This window comes from Fistularia commersonii, chromosome 29 (genome assembly GCF_037954325.1).
Source record: "Fistularia commersonii isolate RoL2024-O1a breed Wild chromosome 29, RoL_Fcom_v1.0, whole genome shotgun sequence".
NCBI classification, from domain to species: Eukaryota; Metazoa; Chordata; class Actinopteri; order Syngnathiformes; family Fistulariidae; genus Fistularia; species Fistularia commersonii.
In genome coordinates, this window is record NC_141312.1 from 3,521,347 (window position 1) to 3,548,527 (window position 27,181).

Genomic DNA, 27,181 nt, shown 5'->3' on the forward strand with positions numbered 1-27,181 from the left:
CAGACACTTACAAGAGTGCGTGATTCATACTCTATTACACTCCGCTAATAGCGTTGAGAGGAGTACGGAGACAAACAAAAAAAAAGAAAAAAACACCCATGAATCCTCTTTGTGGGGACGGTATTGAACAGGATGTGTAGAATCAGGAAAAAAAACAAAAAAAACAAACAAAACTCTGTACCTATTAAAACGCCAAATCCATGTTGTGCCAGTGAGGTTGCGCCTACTTGCTAGCGTCTGTTGACTATTGTTTGTTTGTCTCCCTTCCCGGGAGACCGTTCTGCAAGGGCTGTGCACATCCAGACTTTTGTCGGTATATTTTCAAGGACTATCTTGATGCGTTTGAGTCGATCACCACCACCTGCCCCGTGCAAAGGTTTTATCACGACTATAGCCGTCAGCTAAAATGCTAATCATTCATCCATTCATTATCTATACTGCTTGGCATTGGGTGAGAGGCGAGGGTTCTCCCTGTGGCGGTCGCCAGTCCATCAGAGGGCAACGTATAGAGAAAAACGACCGATCGCTCTCTCATTCAAATGGAAAATATTATGGTATCCAACGAACTTGCAGTGTTTTTTTTTTTTTTTTTAGCTGCTGCTGGAGAACCCAGAGGAAACCCACGCAGACACGGTGAGAATATGTAAAAAAAATATGTGAAAAAAAATGTGAAGGCCCACGCGGTTGCATGTATCCATATTCTCACTGTGAGTCTTCATATTTTTTTTCACAAAAGTACACAAAAGAAAACATAACAATCTATAGATAGTAAGTGGTTCTCTTATCACCAGATGATTGAAAATAATCTCGCAGGTGCATTTTATGTTTTTTTTTTTTTAAAACCGTAAAAATGTTGGCGTTAGCGCATAAACACATGGCATTTTTGTCTACTTAGCAGGACTGCTTTATGTCAGAAAAACAATAAGAGGCTCTACTCCATCAGGCTACCGTCACGTCCACAACGTGCACGGAGCTCCGCCCTTGTGGTTCACCTCCACGTGCACACACCACCACCCTACACACACTTCTTCAAGTCACGGCAACAAGCTAAAAACAGCGGCAGCAACAGCGAGAACAACAAAAACACATCTCCTTTCCGATATTACCGTCATTCATTTCGAGGTGTTCTACAAAAAACAGGAGATTGCATATTCGAGATATTTAGATTTTGCTCCTATTTCTCTTGTACTTTTGACTACATTAAATCATTTATGTTTTATCATGTTTCAAAAGGTTTTCCTAAACCTGCAGGGACACATCTCTCCTCGCTCAGAGAGAACAGGGTGGACTTGATAAGGTTTTAAAGGCACCGTTGAATTTTTTTTTTTCTTTTCAGTAATATTACCTCCATCTATATTGAATTGTTTTGTAACAGAACACACTTCATCCTACGGCCGTGACGGTGGAATGGATTTGTTCCCCTTTTTGGAAGAAAAAAGTAAATACAAGTTATGGTTTTACTGTGATTTGAGTTGATAGTTTTGTTTTTACTGAGTACTTCATTGATTACCTAAAAGAAAAAAAGAAAAAAAAACAACTTCAATGTATCTTCTCGAGCCATTCGCTGATTCGCTGACTTCCATATTCTCTTACTCCATTGCTTGGAACCGGGCAGTTTGATATATTATTTATTAATAGGCCATATTTAATTTATCACAACTTAATGCAACTTGTTCCGGTCGTGTCGTGTCTCGGTTTTCTTCTTCCCCCCGCCTGCAATGAACTCAGAACTCTCCGCTGCCACGAAACAGATTTAGCTCTCATGAATGCCGGTGATAAAAAACGATCAAGAAGAATTGCACATTAATTTTAGCTCGATACCCGTGGAAAAAAACAAAACAAAAAACACTTGACAAATAGGTGCGTGTGAATTAGCAGCTCAGTGCAAAATGCTGCATTTTCAAGTGAAGGTGAGTCTGATTTTTTTACTTATTCATTCATTCATTTATGGCTGTGAGTCCAGAAAGCTAAACACCAGCTAAGATGCAACCAAGTGCTCAAAAAAAAACATCACTAAAAGCTCAGGTGAATGATTTGCTCTTTTTTGGAATAATGATATTCATAGGTGCTGGAGCTTTATGCACCATAGGCCCATATATTGTTTGTACCCACGTGTGTGTGTGTGTGTGTGTGTGAGTTGTGGGTGTGGAAGTGGGCTGTGGGTTTGATTAATCATACGAGTGTAAAATGTTTGAATCAGATGAAAAAAAATAAAATAAAAAGGTATTTCCACTAATTCCTTACAGACAGAACTCATGTTTGGAGTGATAATATTTGTATTTCAAATTAAAAAAAATATCACCCGAGCCACAGTAGCCATGATTTGACCCTAATTGCACTGGTGTTTATCCTCTTTCAGTCCATAAATATCTAAATGTGGAGCATACAAATTAGGGGGATACAGCCAAAAAACAAACAGAGGTACAATAATAAGTGAAATATTCCAAGGCACCCGATTCTCTCATTAAGACAATAACCATCTTTGTATCACTGTCCTCGGAGTGTGTGCGTATTTCTGTTTGTATACACACACACATATGGGCCAGATGTCTAAATGAGAGGGTGAATGGTTGTGTCTCTTCCTACAGAACAGCTGTGGTAGAAGCCTAGACTGGACCAACCACGTTCTATTTTGCACTTTGCATCTACTTTCAGTGAACCTCAGCCAGTTTAATCTGCTGCTCTCCGGTGCAACATTTATATTTGATGTTATTACGACTTTTACCTCATGCTTTACATACTTATGCTGCTTGCTGTGTGAAAAGAACTGCCACCAAATAAAATTTTGCTGTGCAGGAATGCTACTATTATTTATTATTGTTATGTTTTACTTGAAACTCTGGCACAACAATTTCCTTCGGGATAAATAAAGTGGTTTTTATTCTTATTCTTATGCTCAAAGAAGAAACCAATCTAATCCTATATGAAAGAGTGAATGCTTGCATGTGTCCATATGTGGCTCTGTGACGGACCGGTGAACCCGTGACCCCGAGTGCAGTGACAGATAATGAATGAATGACTGAAATATATATATATATATATATATGTATATATACTTTATATGTTATACATTCAACATGTGCCTTAGCGATGTGTTGTTTTTTGTGCACTGTGAAAACAGCGTGCAGACAGGGCCAACGCAGCGATATAAAAATGTATGACAGGTGCTGTAACACAACAAATATAGCAGCTCATTCAAGTGACAACCCAAGAAAATGGCAAGAAAATTGAGTTGTTTTTTTTTTTTTCTTAGTCGATCTCCAAACCTAAAAGACGTCTCTTCTATTTGCAGTTTGCGCTTTTTTTTTTTTTTTTTTTTTTCTTAAATGCCAGAAATCAAATACTTTTTTTGAGTCGCCGTTCAGTAACGTCAGTCAATCTCCCAACTTACCTTTCTTGTCCCCGAAGAAGAGAGTCTGCTGTGCAGGGTTTGACCACTGGAGGGAGGTGTTGTCATTAAACTCCACACGGCAGGTCAGGTTGACTGTGACACCCTCAGCCACCGTGAGATTCTGAACCAGAGGGTACTGACCACTGATGCCTGCAACGTGACACACACCAGAAATGAGTGAGACGGACAAAATACGTGACTTTTATTCCTAAGAAACTCTGCATCATATGAGCACAAACATGTATGATACATGTTTGATAACAAACAGTATAATATAACATGGGCGGCACGAAGGCGCGGCGGTTGCCGTTTCGGTCTCACACCGCTGGGGACCCCGGTTGGATTACAACAAGGTGTGGAGTTTGCGTGTTCTGGGTGGGTTTCGATCCGGTTGTCCGGTTTCCTCCCACGATTCGAAACCATGCAGCAGGTTGATTGGGAAAATTCCCCCGAATGAGTTTGTGAATGGTTGTTTGTCTGTGCACGTGGTCCCGCGGTTGACCGGCGACCGGTCGACTCGCCCAATGACCGTCCAGAATAATTGCAGAAGATGAATGGATGGATAACATAACAGAACAATATAACAGTATAATATAATAAACATGCCATGCCCTGTCTCTGTTGTCTATTTCATCCTCGTTGGTCTCGGCCCATTCTCATCCTGTTTATTTTTGTTTATTTTTGTCATTGCTATTGTCACTCTATTTATGTTCCTATTCCTGTTGCTGTTGTTCTCATTTTGGTTGTCAGTTTTCACCCTGACTTTCTTTTTTTTTTCCATTCTGTTCTCCATTCTTTCCTTAATGTTGTTGTTGTTGTTCTCTCTGCTGTCTATTTATTTATGGATGTCTATGGCTATCTTTTAATTGTCTCTCTATACATATTGATATTCATATTTACTGACACTATAACTGTTACGCCGTTGTGACAAAATAATTTTCCCTATGGTGATCAATAAAGCTTATCTTATCTTATCTTATCTTATCTTATCTTATCTTATCTTATCTTATTTTACAGTTACATGTTTATACTGTTTATGTCATCATGTTATTAAGGTGTAACTTGTTAATTCGAGCCTTACCTATTTAATATATATTGTTAAGACTGTTTATTGCTTATTCTTAGTTCTTCTATTTTTGATAACTCTTGCACTGTCCACTTCTGCTGCTTTCGGTTGTTTATTAAAGGAACATACGTTGTGTTTTAATTATAATGGTTTATAAAGATATTCAGCTGCAGGGTGCCAGAGACTTTGAGAAATGCGAGAATTAAAATGCGACTCCTCAAGCAGGAGGACCCGTCGTCATTGTGTTAAATATGAACCCCAACCGAGAAGTCTGCAGCGCCGAACCCCGAAACCCCCAGGAAACAAATTAAAAATGCCTCTCTCTGTGGACCTGCACATGTGTGCATGCAACAAAAAAAAAAAAAAAAAAAAAAAAAATACAGTTAGAAACAGGAAGACAGTGTGAATTATTTAACTTAGTGTGACCTGGGAGTCAAGTTTCAGCACCATGGACAGGTCAATGCTTCTCAGCGCTCACGGTTTACACCCGTAGGCACGTGTTTTGCAGTATTCAGTGTTTGTGTGTATTATTTTGGATGCATATATGTAGGGGAGAGGCTGCGGGAGCGAGGAAGAGAGTAAATAATAACCATAAATCTATCATTGTCCCCATCGCTCCAGGACAGGTTTTAAAGACTGTGTGAGTAAAGGCTTAGGTAAGGAAGATTATTCATCCACAGCTAACTCTCTCATCTTAAAGCGCCACACCCCCCGAGACAGGATCACAAAAATGAAAAAAAAAAATAAATAAATTAAAAAAAAAAAAAACAGGCGGAGGAATGAAAGATTTGAAGCTGTTTTTTTAATTTTTTTTTAATTTTTTTTTTTATGGCATCGCCTCTTCATTTCCATTTAGCTTGAAACCCTTCCATCCAAAAAAAAAAAAAAAAAAAAAAAAAAAAAGCTGTTAGCGCGCTCGGTCCGATTCAGCGCGTAAATACCGACAGGCCCGGCGCCCGTCAATTAATGTTCGCATGAGTAAGATAAACAAATCTACAAATAGAGGGTGTCTACAAGGTTAGTAGGTTAAGCAAAGCCTGTGACTCAAAAAGCGCTCGTGTTGGGGTTGCGAAAGAGGAGGGGGTTGAGCGAGGGAAGGGAGACATGGCGAGAGGTAAGTCAAGGAGCACGGGTCATTTCCAGTGTTGATTAAGGCCTCCTGAGGTTAATCATGCATGTGAGAGATAGAGAGGGAAGAGGAGGGCAATGGAGGAAAATGGATCTGAGCTATGGGAGGCTAGAATGATGTTTTATTCATGAAAGTTTTGCATGAGGCATGATCTGCCAACGATTTACCCTTCTCCCGCGTCTGCCCTCACTCTCTTTATTACTTCCCCTCTTTAAATCACTTACTTTTTCTCATTTTTCTTACTCTCACTGTTTGGTGGCATATAGCCCAGTGTGATACAATTTATTTCCTTTGTGCCGGCCAAAAAAGGGAAGTTAATAGTCAACCGGCACACTGAATGGCGGTGCTGATTATTTTTGAGTAAGGCGCGGCGCAATATGACATGCTCACACGGCGCAGAACTTTACTTCATTACTCCGCTGGATGTGTCACTGGGAAATGTCATTAAGAGATGGAGACGCTCCGGGAATATGTGTATTTGCAGGAAAAATGCATTGTCAAGGAAGCGTCGGGTTTCGGAAAACACGATCCGCTTCTTTGTTCTACGGCGATCTCGACAAAATAGAGGGATGGGCAAACCGGAGGGTTGAAGGATTTAATGGTTGGAGCAAAAAGCTGAGCGTCTTTCTTCGGCGCTTTCCTCGACAACAAAACGGCACGTTGAAAAGTTAAAACTAATATGTGTAATTTGCGCGCAAATTATACATATATAGAGAGTTGTTTGACATTCGGAATGTGACAAACAAATGTTTTCGTCGTTGATCCGCCTTTCCTCTAATGAGAAACTGATATCCCGAGATGCTGATTGTTACGGGCTATTTAACACCACGGTGTGTTGGAATTTTCCTTTTTTTTTTTTTTTTTTCTTTAAGCCAAATCAGTATCAGCATCAGCTACAAAAAGTCACACAGGCTGCTGATGAAAATTTTGTGGGGAAAAAAAGGAATTACAATTTTACTTTTTCGAACGGAGGTCTGAAGAGTACTGAATTAAATCTGAGGCCACTGAAGAACCGGGGCTTCTCGCTTTTTGATGTGGAATGCTATTTCACCGGGAGCTGATGTTGGATGAATTGTGTCGCTATGAGTGATTCGGTGGGAAACCTCGACGCAGCGATCCTGAATAATGAAGAATCATCAGCACCCTGAAGAATAAGCGTGGTGGCTATACACCTCTGGAGATGGCCTTCCATACCTCCCTTTTATGTGAAGACATTAATTCATTGCTTCCTGTCATTTCAAGATGAAATGAATGAAATACCATGATGAAAAAAATAAAATATAATAATAATAATAGCAAAATAAATAATAATGAATGAAAAAAAAAAAAAAGTGGGAATTTAAAATGTAATTACAGTGTCAACATTTCATTTTAAGATGTTAAAGCAGGCTTATTCCTCCAGCCCAAAAATTTCAAAAATCACTTTAAGTTAGCCTTCTTTGTATCATAAACACTGCTCAAAAAAATAAAGGGAACACCCAAATAACACATCCTAGATCTGAATGAATTAAATATTCTTATTGAATACTTTGGTCTTTGCATAGTTGAACGTGCTGACAACAAAATCACACAAAAATGATCAATGGAAATTAAATGTATCAACCCATGGAGGGTTAATATAGTAATACAAAAACACAAAAGAGGCTGATCCAACTTTGATGTAATGTCCTTACAACGAGTCAAAAAGAATCAGTGTTGCTTCCCAAGTGGACACTTTGATTTCACGCAAATATAATTTACTTGGAGTTCCATTTTGATGTTCAAGTGTTCCCTTTATTTTTTTGAGCGTTATATTTTACGTCTTGAACTGAAATTTCTCAATGTAAAAATGGTTACTAAAAATATGGTTCATCATTTTATGCAAAAAAAAAAAAAAAAAAAAAAAAAAAAAAATTTAGAGACTGCGCCCCCTTTGAATAATTAAGATACTTGAAATAAGTGGGATGTGCCTTCCTCCGCCTTTCATTCCTCCGCCTTCAGGCACGTGAGGTTTCGTCGACTTTCCGACTCAGAATTCTGACATGAGGTGGCGTTCCCGTTGAAAGGCGTAACCCAGCATTAGCTTAGCCGTCGGTCGAGATTACACGGCGGATTGGGGTGGATTGCGCGGCAGATTCGGGATAAAGTGAGCCTTTTCGTCGGATATGCAAGATTTCACTCTCACATTTTAAAGCTCTGAACCTGGATCGCTGTTTCGGTTCCATGCTAATATGAAAATGGCGGCGACGATCGTCGTGATCACGTTGAAGCAAAGCCCTCGGGTCTGGTCGCATTGGCGTCATATCATGACAAACAGCGTTGGATTTTTTCGTTTTTTCCCGCCGCCTGGAACCGATTTCGGTCGACCGGAATGGAAAAGGCAAAGTTTGGAGCGCCGCCGACCTTCTCGCAAACTTTGCGTCGCTTCCCGGCGCCTCTCCCCTCTGCTGCCGGTGACTTCCTAAAGTTACAATAATCCAGCGATCCCCCTTCTTAAGCCCTGCATCAGTGTCTCATTGCTACACGTCCACTGGGAATGAAAGGGCCAAAGGGGCCACAATGATGGTTATATTAGAACATTGCAGTTCTCTGTGCGCCTAATTGGCCGGTGGAGTAGGTTCTTCCATTCTCCCTTCTGGCCACCCAGACCTGATTTAAATGCATCTCCTGAGGGAAGGAGGCAGCTGCTCTCCCCTGATTTCCATGTCTAAATTTAGGTCCATCCCTTTCTTCGACTCGACTCTTTCTCCTACTTTCGGTTTCTTTTTCGGTTCATATCCATTCCGCTCAATTCCCCGCTCCCTCTCCCTCTGTCGCGTTCTCTCTTCTCGTTGATCCCTGAAGGGTGGCATTTCCACTTTCTTTGTCTCTCATTTTCATATCCTCTCCGTCGGTCGGCGTCCACGGTCTTTCAAATATATCTTGATCCTCCATCCCCTCTTGTACTCGTTGTGCTTTCTCTGATGGAGAGCGCGGAGGCAACTTAATTGCCCTCCACTCTGACTGACAGGCTAAGGCTGAACCAGGTCAACAACTTCCCCATCTGCACGACATTACAGAGAGATAACATTTTTGTCCTCTCTATTTAACCAGATATCAAATGAAACCATAAATGGCGTGCAGAGCGACGCCGGACTGTCATTTTCTGCAGAGGCTCTACTTTGTAAACCTGTGCTCCAGGTTGAGAGTAACAAATCACGTATAAAGTATCCGGATCTGAATTTCAGGTTTAATCTTCGATCGATAACGGCTGATGAGCCGCGGAGTTTCTCCGCAATTATTCGAGCTTCTATTTGGGCGGTCGGACAAATCTATTCGGCGCATTTGCCGTTCAGCTCCGCGGCTCCGACTGGTCCTTCACCCCTTCATTCTGATTCTCAACAGTTTCGCCCAATTTCAGGCTTTTCACAACCGGTTATCTCAGCGCGCAGCAGGTTTGAGGACATTTTATTGGCCGGCGAAGAACAGCAACACGGATCCAACGACACGGTCGGTATATATACTTTAAAGGGTAAATAAATAAACGGATAGATAAGGTTTGATTTTCCTTTGTTTACCGTACATCTGATGGCATTTGGTAGAAACATGGAGCCTGTTGGCATTTTCAAACTTTCGGTGTCGCGTCACACGCCCGGCGACGGCGATCGGTTTCTCCGACGTTGCGTGCGTTCCCGTTCTGACCGACGGCGAGTCTTACTCTGGCATCGCCCGGCTGGAACTGCGCTTCTCGCTACTGAGTCCATCGAACCAACATGATGTCCACTGATGCTTTTTCCTCAAAGCATCTGCTCGTGTGCCCGGCAGTGCAGCTCACAGGGCAGATTTAGACACACAATGTCTCTTGCCAAACTGGACAAATAATACTAATAAGAGTATCCCGGGTGGTTCCCGTCTGCTCTTTGACATGACCTTTCAAGCAAGAGCAGCGGAGTCTACTAACCTTTCTCAGTTAGGCATTCAAGAAGCAAAGGGAAAGAGAGAAATGCAGGCAAACAGACAGACAGCCTGGAGCTGCTGACCTTTATGTCAGGACTGGAGCTGAACTGAGCTGTAGAACTGCGATGTATGGCCGGAATACGGCATTACAAAATGAAAAAAAGGCGGCGTACATTTTAGAATTAAACAAGACAAACTTGCATGCGTAATAATCGGAAAGGAAGTTGTACAAGTTGTACATTACGGTTCCCTCTATATCGAGTGAGATGAGCGATACTAATCCGAAACCGTTTCCTGATGAATCCGGAGACTTTGGCAAAAGTATCAGTAGGAATCTTTCACCGCAAAGGAAAGCCGTGTCAAAGCCACGTTGGAAATCGCTCTGTATTTCCAACTTAAACACAACCAGGATAAGCAGTAAGAAGAAAAACAGGCACGACGAACATATTTTACCGTTGCGATAGGCGGGTTGAAATGTGAATTGTGCTGTTGCAATGTTGGTGATAGCATATATTTACATTGCTTACGGTTCCAAAAAAAAAAAAAAAAAAAAAAAATGGATCCCGGTTGGACTCTCTTTAATTGACAAAGGGATGAGCATCTTGCCACGAGCAGGTGTTTGTTTAAAATATTGCAGGTGGCCATACAGCTGGGTAAACAAGCTTCTCAGAGGGAGGGATTGGAAAGGCTATCAGGAAGCCACGGGGTCATTTGTTTGATCGCCTTAAAAAACAGTTGGCTTGCATTCCTCGACCAGCAATCCTGTCGCAGGATCATCTTTTTTTTTAAACTCAAGTCAGAACAACACTTTTGTTTAACATGATGGAAAAAAATGTATGCTTTTCTAACACCTAAAATATGGGGGCAAAATTGATTTTGAGTTATGTTTAGGAACAGAGCTAGCACAATGTTGGCCGTTCGTTCGTTTTCCAAACAGGGATATTGTATTTTGTCATTTTCACACTTACGAGATTAGACATTACAATAATCATTTTACTGTCACATCCAGGCGTTAAGTTTGTTCGCTACTTCTTGTTGTGTTCAGAAATTCCCACTACTGTAAACGGAAATTATGGAAATTTTAAAGGTCAGATTAGTTATGCTCTGTCCAAATTATTTTTTTTAATCAACGGTGTAATTCCAAATGCATTTTAATAAAGGTCAAATCCAACTGTTCCTTTGCCCTTGAGACATAATCAGTTTATTTACGTGGTAGAACTGACATGTATATTTCTGACTCTTAGCATGCTCACAAAACAAACCAAAGAGGGGTTTTTGAATGTTGAGATATTACTTTTTTTTTTTTTTTCCTAGCACCCATACATAGTTATCCTCCCGTTCCTGTATATACTATTATTTACTGTAAAAAAATAGACAAAAAAAAGGAAAAAAAAAAATCCCAACCCCGTGTCTTCTTCTGGCTCAGGTGCAGAGGCCTGCGACCCTGAGGGCTCTGCAATGGATGTGCGCTGTTCCCCGGATTGCACACTTCTGGGGAGAGATCACATGTTCTACCTTGATGCGCCAAGCTGGTATTTCTTCAGCTTCCCTTCGTGACGGCGCTATCTCTTGGGGTCGCTACATCCTCCGCCGCGGTCCCAACACCACCATGTCCAGTTGGTTTGCCATCGCTAGTTTGTCCGATATCGGCTCGGTTGTTCTGGATCACCTTCCTGTGGACGCCCTGTCCATACTGCGCGTGCATTTTCCCGTGTACGATGCTAGCCACCTGCTTATGACGCTCCATGTATGCCTTTCCTGCAACCATCTTACGCCGCACTCTCTCTGGATACGTACATATCGAACAGTAAATGTCTTATTTTCTTAAAACAACAATAATCATAGTACGACTTCTGGGGATCGATGTGATAGAAAAATGATTAAAAAAAAAAAAAAATCAAAATACAACATCTCGCGTATAAACCGTATCGTGATAAGAAAAAAAAAAAATCCCGGGAAATCGGTAGCTATAGCTGGTCATAAGTGTTGTTGTATTTCCCCTTTGGACAGTAATGGCGGGTCTGGAGATATAAAAATGAATTATCCTTTATCAGAGAGGCTGGCTATGACAGTGTTGTGGTCAATTACTTGCAGTAACTACACGGGGATGTTCTTCGCAAACCGGATGTCCAACTATACTCTTGAGAGAGATATCGACACGATATCACCAACCCCTCCAAGGGGATGTGCGGCCTTGTTTGAACATGGGATGCAGCAAGTCAGAGATGGGAGATTGACAAGGATCATTTGCTCTCAGAGGGGAAAACCCAGGCTTTTACTACTTTTGTTTTTGAGACGTTGGGGATGGCTCTTACTTTCTCAGTTTAACAGACACGGGTTTTACACGGACAATAAAAGTTCACCGTGTTCTCGATGTGGAGAGGTTGTTCTGTTGTACTTGAGCTGATCTCTCGGATTAGATGTTTTTTTTGTTTTTTTTTGTTCAAAGTCTATTCACTTTCGGGTTGGACGTTCAAGTTTGTGAGATTTCAAGTCCGGGCTTATTCTTCGGTTAATGAAAGCTTCAATTTTTATCTCATTTAACAAAACCCCCGAACTCCTTCTGCCTCGTACCGCATTGTCCGTCGTCTTTCTCCGTTGTGTTTCGCACGCCCGTATCAGAAAAATCTTCACATAGAATTTTCTCGCATAACAGCGCTGTCTTTTGAGTACAAAGTACTGCAATCATCAAATGCGACAGCACAAACAGCATTTTTTTTTTTTTTTTTTTCTTTTCTTTTCGTCGCGGCGCAAAATTCTTTGTGCGAAGTTGCTTTGCAGAAGCAGGTCCGATCATCAGATACAGAGACTGAACTCTAATTTCAACGCGGTGACTCAGTTCCAGACAGCAATATCATTTGCTCAGTATTTCTGCCCTTGATTCAGACACATTAATTTAAAGGGCAGAGACATAAACCTCCCATTCTCTGTGTAAGCTGCTTGAGATCAAGTGTGCTCTGTGGCAGGAATCTCACTATCCTCTATGAGCCAAGGGCAGACATTGCATGGTTTTATGATAGAGGCAAACCTGGCCTCCATAAATACTTCCAGCTGGCAAAAGTGTGCAGAGGGAGATGAGTGCGAAGGCAGAAGGACATACATTCGTATTTTGGGGGCGAGGAAATAACTCAGGCGAGCAGCAAAACAAAAGAACAACAAACATTTCATCTTAGCCAAAGGAGCCATGTTTTTCACTGTTGCTTTCTCTCAGATAGCAAGTGGACCTGTGGGGAACGGGAATTTAAATTACACGGCTCTGATTTATGCATGCTTGGGTGCAGTTCCTTTTGTATGGGAGAACTTCTGCGAGCTCCCTGGAAGTGTGGATATTGTATGTGTCACGGATGAAATGTGCCCCCTGAAAGTGAGCGGAGCAATATGCAATTATTTTCATTTCAGGATTTTCTTTTTTTTTTTTTTTTTTTTTTCTTCCCCCCAAACAGCAGAAATCCCTGTGTCATTTGTTCTATATTCACAGCTACAAGGACACAGCGGGGAAGGATTTAGCAAAATACAGTAATAATCCATCCTACTACTTCATCTTTAAGATACAAGGCCAAGCAATGGCAAACCAGTATTAGCAGTCGTCCACTGTATTTCTGGTTTATTAGGTTTTGCAGATTACGCGTCAGAAAAGCCAAGGGTCAAGGAAACGATGTCTTTTAGAACTAGTGAGATTCTGAAGGAAAAAAAACATTAGTGTTTTATTGCAAAAGGCAATTTCTTTCTTATGATTTCACAGTGGTTGAGAGCAGGATGATTGCAGGCTGGGGTGGCATTCATGAGGGAAATCAGGCTAATCATTGCTGTCACAAAAAAAAAAAAAAAAAACCTCCCAGATTCCCCAAATCAACATGACACAGTGTGATTTTTTAATGTGTGGTGATGTGTTGACAGATACTGTTCATTTAACAGTCATCTTGGGAAAAGCTTCACGCCCCGGGAGGGGGGGGGGAATCTGCAGCATTCAGCGCGCTAAGCGAGCTACTTTTAAGAGCAGCTCTTATCATTTGGCTGGTGTAGCTTATAGTAAAGGTCCACGCGAACAGGGCTGACACTGAAGATCTCGCCTGAAAGCTAAGATCAGACTAGTCTAACCCAGCGTAAGTACATAATTTGCTATATCTGTCATAACTTGTGTGACAACTAAAAAGGATTAAAGCAGGAGCTGTGTTTTTTTTTTCATTTTTTGAATTTCTTTAATGGGCTGCCATTCCCTTTTAACTCCTTTTAGGCGACCTGAACCGGTGAATACGGTGGAAAATAACTCAGCCCTCTCTTAATTTTTTAGAACTAAGAATATTTCAGGTTGTTATGACCGTATGCCGCTCCTGTCATCGCTCGTCCGCCACAGATATTATTTAGAGCGCATCGACTGCGTCGTGTATCTTGGATCATTTTTCGGACATTTACTCGCGAGACGCCCGCCCGCTACTTGACAATCAGCCCCGAGTTTGTTTTTCAGTCCAAGTGGGATCGGTCACAGTATCTGTTTCATTTTTCCGTTTTTTTCAGCGGTCAGGCGACATCACGGTTCTTTTTCAGAACCTTCGGATTTCATCATTTAACCGACATTTCCGGCACCGAAAAAAGGCACCGGCGGCGGATTTACTTTCCGTTTAATGTTTTCCGAACAACATTAGGCGGACGGGATGAAACCTCCTGTTTGGAGAGCAAACTTTTTCATCCAGATTACAAAGCAGGGATTCATAGATCCTAAGAAATGGCATTGGTATTTTGTTACTTTAGCATCATTTGATTTGTTTATTCCAAATGAATAACCTGTGGAACTCACGCAGTCCTCTGACAACCCTACTATTGACCGCGATGCTTTCTGGTCTCATTCGACGGAGAGTCACAGCATGTTCGCGAACCGCTTTTGAGTTTTCAGACTGTAAAGTTAATGACTTGCTGATCTTTGGTATGCAGATCTCCAGGTTCTTAAAGCACCTGTATCCGCCAGTATTGGTATGTACTAGTCAGTGTCCTGATTTATGAAACTTTTACAAGGAAATGTTTGATCTGCAAAATGCATGATCAATTTCTTCACTAATTTCTGTTAATGGAGGTATGAATTTGCATTAAAACTAAGGTTAATGGTGCCCTAAAGATGCAATTTCTTTCCACAAAACTGTCTCGGCAGATTTATTGTCATTTTAATGTGCAGTAAGTGATACATCAACAAGCCTTGCATTAAAGCTAATAACTTGTTACATAAATCATGGTTATATTTGCACCAGAAAAGGAGCTGGAAAAACATTGTGCAAACAAATGCGTTTGTGAGGAAAAAAAAAAACAAACTAGAATTATTCATGCAGCTTTGTCAACGGTTGAATTGCGTTGGCTCGTAGACCAAGTCAGTGTCAAACCAGCGGGTCTTGAGAGGTCTTCTCACAACGAAGTGAGTGGAGCCAATCTAGAATATTCCAGGGCAGAAAATCCACTGACCTGGTAAGCAGGTCACAGAAGCCAAATGATCATCCGCTATGTTTGCAAGTAAACATTTTTAATAAGTTCTCCGCCGCACCGGCGCTTTGGACCAAAATGAATCATTTCAAAATCGTCTTTACACTCACTCTTTACACTTGATCGGCGTCAAGAATATTTGGCTAAAATATGGCAGGAATCATGTGAAAGTGTGGGGAGCTTCCTGCTTGAGAAGCGGCATGAACGGTTGGCGGTAATGGAAAAATATGGACAATTTGACGGAGGGATTGAATTAGTTAGTGGTGTCTGGAGGTCCCAAATTCATACGCCAATACCTATAAAGACCCGTAAATGTACGAACAAGACCGGGGACCCGCCGTATCGACTTCGTGGAATCTGCCAAACTTGAAACCGTGAGAGGTGATATGCTGTATTCATTAATTTATTTTTCTTTCTTTCATTATTTTCTTCATCTAAATGCGATCGCGGGCTCCTGATACACCGCCGAGACTTGACATTTGCTTAAAGAGATCCAGCTGGGCTTCACACTATTTCTTCTCTAAATGGTGATTCCTCCTGTCATCTCGTCTCAAATGCCCGTGAAGCACGTTTGCATCGTTGTTTCATCGAGCATGATAAAGATTAATTCCACCGTTCTACGATGGCAATTGCTCGCTCGTTGCTACCGTCGCTTCTATTCACAAAGGGAATTTACAACCGCCCGGTATCATTCGACTGTATCCAGCACGGCACCGTGTCTGATTGTCGCGGCTGCACAATTCGATCACGACGATGCCTCAGGAAAACCGAGCGTCTCGCAAATTGGCGCGCGCCAGTCGATAGAAAGTGTTTGAAAAGTTACGCGGGATTCTGCTCGACGCACCCGGGCATCTGGCGGCGATACAAAACTGACCATTTTACCCGATTCCCCGACAACACCCGCTCTCATTTAGCGGAACAATACCTTTTGCAGCTTCGCACCCGCGCGCAAATATAAAAAAAAAAGGAGCGGTTTCGGGATGGCAATAAAGAATTAAAGGCATCGAGTCGGCCTCCGAATTCCCAGATCTCAGTGCGATTGATCATCTGAAGAGTGTGCTGGAAACAGAAGTCTGGAGGCAGGAGGGAGACATACGCTTGACTGATTTACACATCCTTTGTTCCTCTATTAGGAGCGCCATAGATTTCCTATACAGTTACACTTTAGATGGAGCAGGATGATAAGCCAGATTACGGCGGCTTCGGCGATATCGGGAGTCGTATTGCAATACGCGGACGTCGGGAGGCTACGAGGTACAATGCAAAAAGGGGGAGGGAACGCCGCTACCGCTGGCTCCGCCGCCGCCGACGTGGATGGCGATGAGGATTTTAGTAGAAAGGGAAGGAAAAGGTCAACAGTTTTATAAACAAGTGAGACGAACACAGGTGAAATAGACACAAGTGAAATACCAAATCTATTATATCATGGCAGAAGTTGAGAAAAAGCACAGGTGTCCTTCAAGCACTTGGAAGCGGAAGTAAGTACTGTTCGTTCAGTTAGGGGGAAAAAAAATATATATATACTGTATATATATATGTATATATATAAAAATTGTAGAAAGAAACATTTTATCGAACACCAAGCTGGCAAGCCATTCCATTACGATGTAATCTATTCCCAGCAGATGCCACTTATTTAAATAGGGTATGGTTGGGGAAGATATGCGAGACGCAAAACTGGTACGGAGCAAATGATGTGGGGATTTTTCCGGGGGAACATTCCTGACTGCATTTTATGAGAAAAGCTACGGATTTTCCGAAAATTAAAAATAATATCATCGATGAAATATCTTAATCACCGGCGGTTATATTAAAATGCAAAGATGGCGGCTCCTGCACGGGTACACGGCGACGACACGCCTGTTTGGGTGGACCGCGTTCGGGATTCCATTCAGATGATCATCTTAGGCAGAGAGACTTTATTTACTTGCTTTACCTTTGTTTAGATTTAAAAAAAAAAAAAAAAAAGGAAAAAATAGAATAAGATTGTTGAATGAATACATCACCCAATCATTGCAACGGGTTGGTTTTAGCCAATTACTCCTTCATACAATTGATTGACACGTTTCCTGGCTATAAGGTAAATTTTGTCCACCCGTCACTGATCATTAGCTAGAATTAGATACTTTGTAGAAGTAGATTACATTTTTAGTTAAGAATAAGATAAGAATAAGAATAAGATCAACTTTATTTATAAGGAAATTATAAGGAAATTGTTGTGCCAGAGTTTCAAGTGAAACATCACAATAATAACAATAGAAGTAATATATAATAATATACATAATATATATAATAATAGCAGTTATGCTTATTCTTGGTGTGAGAGGCAATTTTTATTGGCGCGTGGATCCCAGGCTTTCTCCCCTCATAGATACATACCTTCTCCAGTTCTTGTGATGTATAATTCTCTCTCTCTCTCTCTCTCTCTCTCATTTTGCAGACACAGTGCAGAGTGTAAATAGATCATTACAATTTACCTTCACCTTTCCAGTGTTTGGCAACAGTTAAGGGCAATATGACACCGCTAAAAAACTCCTGCATCTCCACCTCGGACGCCCCGCTACATTATTCATGAGCTGTAATCATGCTTGGGAAATTAGAGCAGAATATAAAGTCACCTATCAGGAGTAAAATGATGAACATTACGTGGACGTGGTGGAGAGACAACGCGTTCTGATCCCGAACAGCTTCTTAAATGACGTACTTTTCAATCGCATTTCAGTTCAGCTTATCCGAAATGACCTTTTTAATACGAGGTCCGCTAGGTCGAGGTGCTAAGGGGGAAAACACGGTGACCACTCACCTCGAACTTTGCCTTTTGAAGCCATCGCTGGTGTTCCCGAGCAGACAAGTGGGGGTTGAACGAACAGCGAGAGGATGATACCAGAGACAAACAAAAACAAAACAAAAAAAAAAACAGAGAAAAAAGAAAAGGGAAAGACAGAAGACAGAGGGGGTGATTAGATAACTGTAGGGAGAACAGCATGTCTATCTGCCACTTAGATGCAGAAACAACATAATCTTTATCTTCAACGTCAATCATGAGCGCAGCGGCTTGAGCGCTAGATCTCCTTGATTGTTCAATCCTGGACGAGTTCTCCTTCAGCTCATCAGAAAATTGAGAGCGTACAGTGTAGAATTGTTCAATTAGTTGTGTCGCATTATCCGGATCATGTAAGGAAGCCGGCTGATGTCTTAGGAAGGCCTGTAAGTGAAGTGTGCACTCCAGACGCCGCGTTGTCGATGAGCTAGCGCTTTATTCCACGTGCGGTGGAAACTCAGAGAGTTATCACGTCTACAGTGACGCCCCTTTAGTCTTTGTTTTACAAACACACCGTTTGTGTGTTTGTAAAAGCATGCTTATACAGTAAACTCTGCATGTGTGCATGTGTGCGTTAGTTTTTGATGGATATGAGCTTTTATGAAACATAGAACTTTTTTACGTGTGCTTTCATCCAAAAAAATGGATTTTGTTACACGCGCCGTCATTTACCGACTACTGAGCGCAGCTGAATATAAGCCGCACCGGCTAAAATAAAAAAAAAAAAACACACGTGTACATATGTAGGCCGTACTTGTTGTAACATAAGATATTTACGCGGATACGTTTTTAAAATTAAATACATACCGGTAACATCCACAAATACAATGCCTGTAACACGGCTGATGAAAAATATATAATTTTAATATATTCCAAAAGCTATCTCCGTCTTCTTCCTGCGCGCTAAAACCATTAGAATCGTCTTGTTCGGTGTCGGAACTGAACGGCCTCAGAATTTCACGGTAATTTCATTGATCTGATGCGACGAGACTAAATGTTTTGGCGGCATGAAGCTAATTAGCCCCCCAAAAATCCATAAATTAGCTGCATGATTGTTTAGGCCGCAGTATTCAAAGCGTGTTGAGTAAAAAAGTAACGGCTTAGAGTTTGGAAATGACGGTAAAATGGGACACGATAGATGAAATACAACATTAATGTTTTACAACTAGGGTTGGAGCCACAACAGGTGTCAGATCCTTGTTGTCAATAAAATAACGCATTTATTAATTCATACATTATCTCCACTGTTTATCTTGCGCTCGGGGTCACGGTAATGCTGGAGCCTATCCCAGCTGTCATTGGCCGAAGCGCCATCCTGACACCGTTATTATGTGTATAATTATTGATTTATATAAATTAGACTTCGTTTTTTGTCTTGAACAAGGATTTTACAAAGAGTTCAATGGATAGCAGTCATTTATTATTATCCTGGAGTGTTGTTGGAAAAAAAATAAGCTGTTGGGAAAGACATTGTTTGAATCATCTCAAAGTTTTAATTGCACAATTTAAAAAAAAAAGAAAAAAAAAAAAAGTGTATCAATATCCTTCTTTCACATTTCGTTTCTAAAAACCAACCGATTTTCAATGCGTGTAACAGTTGCAAGCGCAAGAAGATGAGGAGGAAGAAAAAGAACAGTAAGTCACCTGAAAATTCAATCAATCGCCTCGTGATTAATCTCTCACGTATGCATACACGTGTTTGTGTGTGTGTGTGTGTGTGTGTGTGTGTGTGTGAGGCCACATGTCAGTGCTGTAGTCGAGATTTGGACGAGACTCATGCATGCAAACAACGAAGTGGAGGATGATATGAGGGTTGTGACTGACAGCACTGTAATCGCTTAGAAGCCCAGACAGGACTGGTTGTCCATCGAATATGCGCCATGATAGGAGACGGCTGGATGAACACTTCGGTAAAATCCATGTAGGCTCTTATAGCCGTGTACAAGTATGAAAAAATAAAAAACAAAGAGAACCGAAACGGAGTGGACCGAGCTAAAACACACTCGAGCTGCCCTTGAGACATTCTGTCAGCGAAAATACAGAGGCCAGAATAAACAAAATTGTCTATTAGCATGTGTGTGTCTGTGTATATGCGTGTAAATCCCGAGGGAATGACTCTTATGCTTCACACACACTGCTTTGCCAAATTGATGGATCTATTGGAATGCCTCCAGTGAGCCTGAAAACCTCTAAGAGACAGTGCCTGAAAAAAAAGACTGAGAAAGGAAGAACAAAGAGAATCTAACTGCAGGTGCAGACTCTGCAGGGTGAAAAAAAAAATAAAAAAAAAAGATGATATATATTCTGCTCCCTTTGCAGATTTGACAACATCGCCCCTTTGTAAACAATATTTCATGATTTCTGATCGATATATTTGAAAGCGGTCTTGCTATTCTATCAGAAAGCGAGACTGCAACACAGTTGCCGTAAAAATAAGATAAAATAAAAAAACAAAACAAACAGGTGTTGAACAGCCTTTACTCTCTCCGACGTATTGTTTTCTTTATAAAAGAGCGCCCCTTAAATCCTAAAAAGGCAAAGTATCCATACTTAAAAAGAGCTATAAAAAGCTAAACGTGATGTTTCGCACAATTTCGCAGCTTTCTGGGGGGCAAAATAGATAAAGGAAGCGAGTGACGGGTGGGAAAGACACATGCTGATATATTTTCCTATTCACGGTTATTCCATGCGGCACTTTTATTATTTTTCTCTCTCGAAAAGAAAATGAGAACCTGAACAAAAGCGGGCATTTAGGACAACAGAACCCTTTTTTTTCGTTCGAATGCTCACAAACGCAGACGGTGGAATGTTCGCAACCCGCGACTGTGTCAGCGGTCGGGAGCAACGGAGAAATGTCACATCTTTACCAACAGAGTTTGCAACATGAGACTGATGGCTTTGTGAAATATTCACTCGGCGCCGCCTGACCTCGCTGTACCTTCGTCCCTGCTTTTCATCCCCCGCTGTCAGGGTTTGAGGTCCCTGTCACAACTTTGCGATCCATCCCCGACGACAGCCGACGGAAAAGGGAGACGGGCGGAGGATGGAAACAACACATTATATCTTTTTTTTTATTTTTTTTATGGCTATTCTCCTGTAAGGTGAAGAGACGCGGTTGGCGGGTGGGATGGGCAGAGCCGGCGGAGAGAAGAAAAAGTAAAATAGTGAGACTATTATTCATCACGCTCGTATCTATGGGTATTATAGTTACCAAGCAACCGACACAACAGTTCAGTAAGTCTGGCAAAGCTGTAATTGAAAACACTTCTCATTTCACACTTTCAACGGTATTAGCGCGCCATGAGCTGAGTACCCCTAATCAATTATATAATGGCCATCTTTACATCTTTTCAATACTCCTGGAGATAATGTAATTAAACCGCTTAAACCACCACCTGGATTTCTCTATATTGCGGTTTTTGATGAACATCCTATTACGTGATTACTTTATTGCCTTTGTCGGCCTTAAACCTTAAAAAAGAAAAAAAAGAAAAGGAGATCTATTTCGTGCAATCGGCGGTGATTTAGTAGCAAATAGTGAGAAAACACACCGAAGTTAAACAGACAGAAAACAAGGGAAGCACGGCCAGCTATTCGTGCAGAAGATTTAACGGAACGCTGAGAGCAAGCTAAAGTAAAATTGCAAATCTAAAAAAACCTAAAACAATACAAGCCACAGGCATTTGATGCACAGCTTCTTTTTCTTATTTTAACTTTTTCACTTTATCTTTGTCATGTTGGGTTATTTTATTCTGCTCATACAAAACTATCTTGTGCTCATTGATGACATCCAAAGTGCGTAAAGGACAATGCATTTTTTGGGGGGGGGACTTGTTATTAAATCAATTGATTTTTTTCCCCTAATAAATGCATTTTTCTACAGCGAAAATGGTTGGATATAATTATTATAGTATATTATAATTCTATACAGGACTGTCTCAGACAATTAGAATATTGTGATAAAGTTCTTTATCTTCTGTAATGCAATTACAAAAACAAAAATGTCGCACATTCTGGATTCATTAAAAATCAACTGAAATATTACAAGCCTTTTAGTATTTGAATATTGCTGATTATGGCTTACATCTTAAGAAAACTCAAAAATCCTATCTCAAAATATTAGAATATCATGAAAAAGTAATTTTTGTTTTTTCAATTGCATTACAGAAGATAAATAACTTTATCGCAATATTCTAATTTTCTGATACAGTCACACGATCTGATCTTGCACCATTTGATCGGAAGGGTTTTTAAAACATTTTAGAAAAACGTTAATGCGCGCTACTATCGGTCAACAATATAGACTCGCATAACTTTTTAGGGTCTCCGTTGAACCAGCTGCATGTTTTTGAACATTGGAAGGGAAACCCATGCAGACAGAGGAGAACCGGGGACGTCTCCTGTCGGAACAGGTTTTCCGTTAATCCAAACGCAGCACCGGGCGTTTATACCTAAATTCACCAATCTGTGTCCCGTTTGACTCAGTCGACGTCGTCAAGCGGAGGGATTAGGATGAACGCGTGTGACTTCACTAGGAACGCTTTCCAGTTTTCCCCCGTAGGTGATTAACCCCCAAGTGTTTTTCTTCTGTGATTAAGAGCATTTACTGTACCGCGTCGGAGCGAATCTGAGAATCACAGGTTGCATCCCCTCCGCTTTGCCGTTTGCCGTCTTTTAACTCGCAAAGCGCACTTTTCGTTGAGTTGGCGCAGGTTGCAGACAAACACGACGGTCGCCGTTTGCCAGAAACTGTCATAATGATGAATGTCTCTTTAGGCGGGTTGCATAAAATCCAACTACATGAAACTGTGGCAGGAGGGAAACTGGTAAATCAGCCCAAAGTGATGACAAACAACCCCCCTAATTTATAATATTTATTTTGAAATGCATGAATATCATATTTCCAGAACATATCAGCGCATCTTGAAGCCATTGAGTTGGAGTAAACGGTTTTTTTCGCCGCGCGCTCGGGGGGGGAAACCAGAAGCGGCTGTACGGCCCTGGAACGGCGCGGCTTCCAGTTGTAAGCGGGCTGCTCACCGCCAGCAGGGAGCCGTCATAAATAAGCTGTGTGATACTTCCTACAGATAACACCGACTGTGACACACAAGCACGCGCGTGCACACAAACGTTAAAGTGATCACAGTATCCCCTTAGGGTGGAGGTCTCCAGAGATTACACGTATTCTATTGCCAGATCCTTCCTATTTTGCCCTCCTTCTTCACCTACGTTCTTACCCTCAACTTCCGTTCATTCAGAAGTTTGTCACATCTGCTTTTTGATACTTCCTGTGCTGCTTTATTTACCCGTTCCTTACACACAACAGAATACAAAAAGATCTCTACCTCTGGATTCTCCGACTGCTGGGCTTACTTTCTCTGACGTACTCACGTTTCGGATTATTGGATTATGTGGCTCCTGACATATTAACGCATAATAATTGAATGCTTTTTTTTTTAATTTTTTTTTCATTTTGCTATGTACGAAGTTGCTTATTCCTGTTTTTATAGAAGTTTACTCAAAAAGCGTTTTACAAATATAGTCATTATTATGATTATAATTACTTTATTTATTGGTGGTCCCTGACATATTTACATATTAATGCATAATTATTGTTTTTTTTATATTTCACTGTGTCCTAAATTACTTTAGTAAAAGGTGCTTTACAAATATATGTATTGTAATAATAAACACAATAATTATCACTATTATTACTTCATTCATTCGTCATGCCCTCTGGATCCAGAGATAAAACCATTCACTCACTTCTAGACATATTAATGATTAATAATTGAATGTTTGTTTTTTTTTTTATTTAGCTATGTTCTAAGTTGCCTATTCCTGTTTTACAGAAGTTTACTCAAAAGCATTTTACAAATATAGACATTATTATGATTATAATTACTTTATTTATTGGTGGCTCCTGACATATTTACATATGAATGCATAATTATTGTTTTTTTTTTTTTATTTCACTGTGTCTACTAAGTTACTTTAGTAAAAGGTGCTTTAAAAATACATGTATTATTACTTCATTCATTCATCTTATCATGCCCCTTTGGATCGAGAGATACAACCATTCACTCACTTCTCGACATATTAACGCATAATAATTGATTTTTTTTTCTTTTATAGTCCTGTTTTTATACAAGTTTACTCAAAAATGTTTTACAAATATAGTCATAATTATGATTATAATTACTTTATTACTTTATGGTTGGCCCCTGACATATATACATATTGATGCATAATAATTGATTTTTTTTATTTCACTGTGTCCTACGTTACTTTAGTAAAAGGTTCTTTACAAATATATGTGTTATAATAATAATAGTTATTATTATTATTACATCATTCATTCATCATATCATGCCCTCGGGATTGAGAAATACAACCATTCACTCACTTCTCGACACGTTATAATACGATGATACAAATATAACACAAAATATATGACTATTGTTAAAAATATTTAAAAAGAAAACAAAAATTTCACCAGAAATTTCAACGTCCAGTGTAAATCAGCTTCCTTGTCAAATAGATACAAGTCCCCAAACAGCGTTATCCTAATGAAGAGTGCCATTATTGCCGGGATGTTTAACAGCATTATTTTTAATGCAGGGGCTCCCAATGATTTGGCAGTGGCTTACAGTGAAAAGCCTATGGAGATGGATGTTTGCAGCAGTGGGTCTCTCAGTTGTCACATGGCATGATGGAGAGTGTGGCTTATCTTTCGAACAGCAGCAGCTGTTTTGCCGTATGTTTGATGTACTCCGGGCCCTTGGAATACAACCAATATTCCACTGGTGTGCAGATTGCTGTAAACCCGAACACTGTCTTTGTCACCCGGTGACGTGACTGTACATGAAGCCATCAATCCGTGTACACAACACTATAACAAACATTGCGGAAAATATATTGGGTGAAATGTACACAAACCGTATAAAACCACAGAGGAAATAAATGCTACGGCACCTTATTCACACTTTCTATTAGAATGATTTAAAGAGGATCATCAGCATATAAACAGCTTTGGATGAATATAAACAAATGTATTTAAATCTTATTTGATTTAGCAGAGCTTTCGCTAAGGGCCGCGGTTCATCTCAGGGTAATAAAGACGATGGTAAACAGTGTTAATAGACAGAATGAGGCTTACTTAACTCAGCTTATTGCTGCCTTACTGCCAGCTTTATTAAATCTGAAGTCTAACTCATCACTATTTTCTCGCGCTACAGGGATACGCACGGGATTTTTATTCCACACATAATCGAGCATAATGATGTGAGCTTACAGTATATGCAAAATAGCATATTCATGCATAAGACTATGGACACAGGCAACTGTGTTTCTTACAGTTGCTGTACCTTTTTTGCTTGGCTGATGAAAAATGGGCTGTTTCTGACAGGTGTGTGGGATGAAGAGAAAAATATATAAAAAAAAAGGAGCCAGGAAACATTGTTCTCTTCTCCTTTCTTTTTCTTTTCTCATAGGTTTTGGATGGCGTGCCAAAAGTGCACAAGAGTGCGCAACATTTTTGTGTCATTTATGTTTCTAGCAAATATGATGTCATTCAGCAGCCTGATGCTATTGACTCCGACTGAGGAACATGCATTAACGGATGGTTAAATAAACACGCGTCATGTGTTAAATAACAATATCTGCAAAATAAGCAAAGAATAGTCCAGCAGGAAGACAGATGGGGAGAAAGAACAGGAAGTAACAAGCCCAGTAGAAAACAGCCAAAAGAATATATCTATGTTTTAAATGAGGCAGCAAACTTTGCAAAAAAAACAGCTTTTCTTTTCGGTTAATTTTTTGCACACCGTCCCCGGCATTAATAAACTACATTAATCAAGGTATTACCTGGGTTGAGGGCGCTATGAAAACATGCCTGTTGGTCTGTTTTGTTTTGATTAGAATGCCCATCTGTCAGCAGTATATTGCAAAAAAAAAAAAAAAAAAAAGTCAAATTCCTATTTTCTATTTTCATGAAACTTTGGCGATGTTTCATGAAAAAAATGGGCCAGAGAAGAACTCATCTAAATTTGGCACATTTCTGGCAGAACAAAACAAGCACGACTCATTACACTGATGAAACACATACAACAAAATAAACAAACAAAAAAATAGCTTACATTTTATGTTTTCTGGAGTTCGTGCATAAACACGGTGACAGGAAAGCGTAATTTTTTTTCCTCTATTTTTTTTTTTTTTGAGTTTATATGTTGGAAGTAATGACCATCTTGAATCCTGCAGTATGCTGGACGGTACGGGATTTGAAAACAAAACAAAGCCGGAGATATCATCATATTCGTCCATAGAAAATTCATAGAGTACTATTCAATTCTGCAAACAACATGCCTTAAAATTCAGGGGGGGCGTTGTAGAAGTTTGTTACCGATAAATATCCATGGTTTCTAATCTCAAGGATTAGGACTGTGCCTCCGATGTCTTCAGTGCCTCATTGAGATACAATGAGCATCAACATCAGTCCCACAATTATTTCTAAGTTCACAGGGATCTGTGTTTTTGTTTGTATCGACACCCCGCACGCCGGATGTAGCACGAGTACAGCTGCGGAGGTGAGCTTGTACCGTTGGACACATAAACACAACCACACGCAGGATGAAATTTCGCAATTAAGAGCCTTAACGCTTCAGCTGAAACACCCCGTGGGTTTTAGAAGCGCATTTCAATTCCTCAAAAAGAAAAAGAGAAAGAAAAGAAAAAAAAAAAACACTGAGATAAATACGGGGATCCGGGATCAACCCTACAAGAAAGCCCGACAGCAAGTGCGATACAGTGATGGACGTTCAAATGGCATAACCGTGCGCAATTTTCCGTGTGCACGGCCATACACACAAAGATGTACAGAATGCACTGTCAACAAGATTCTGCAGGCGGATGATGGACAGTCCAGGTAGAGCCCATAACTCAGAAAAGGCTTTTTTTTTTTTCTTTGTTTTTTCCCCCACCGCATCCTCAAATGAATAGTTTAAAAGGTGAGGTTATATTGTGATAGATGCCTCGGGGGTAACAAATGGCTTCCTCCAGCAAAACCTTTGAAGCGGATGCGTGCTTGGTCACCAACCTGTAATCTCCAGCCATTCTTCATAGGGTGAAAGGACAGGAGATTTCCTAGGAAAACTTCCAGATAATACAAGCCTCATTTTTTTGGGGCTCTGTGCAGAGGTCAACTTGCCACAGGATAAGGAGTTATGTTTCTTTTCCCCGCATTAGGTACCGACTTCAACACAAATATAGGGATCGCCGTACAGTTTGAATTATTTCGGAGGGGATCTTTTATTTTGCGGTTATATCCTTGGCGTTAGTCAAGGGATTGGCTTGAGGAGGCCCCCCTTTCATCCTCAGCGGAGAGGAACACACAGC

At 40.6% G+C, this 27,181-nt stretch overlaps 1 protein-coding gene across 4 annotated transcripts in view; it reads right to left on the reverse strand.

Moving 5' to 3' along the window:
• Positions 1-27,181, reverse strand: part of LOC147216692 (cell adhesion molecule 2-like) — a 248,148-nt gene that overhangs the window by 62,236 nt on the left and 158,731 nt on the right. For 2 of the 4 annotated variants that reach the window (XM_086176746.1, XM_086176744.1), the window contains exons 2-3: positions 17,771-17,797; positions 3,392-3,541 (exon numbers count right to left, since the gene is read on the reverse strand). In XM_086176746.1, coding sequence (XP_086032872.1) covers positions 3,392-3,541; positions 17,771-17,797 — 177 coding nt within the window. The remainder of the gene's footprint in view (positions 1-3,391; positions 3,542-17,770; positions 17,798-27,181) is intronic. The other 2 variants (XM_086176747.1, XM_086176745.1) reach the window with 1 other exon arrangement.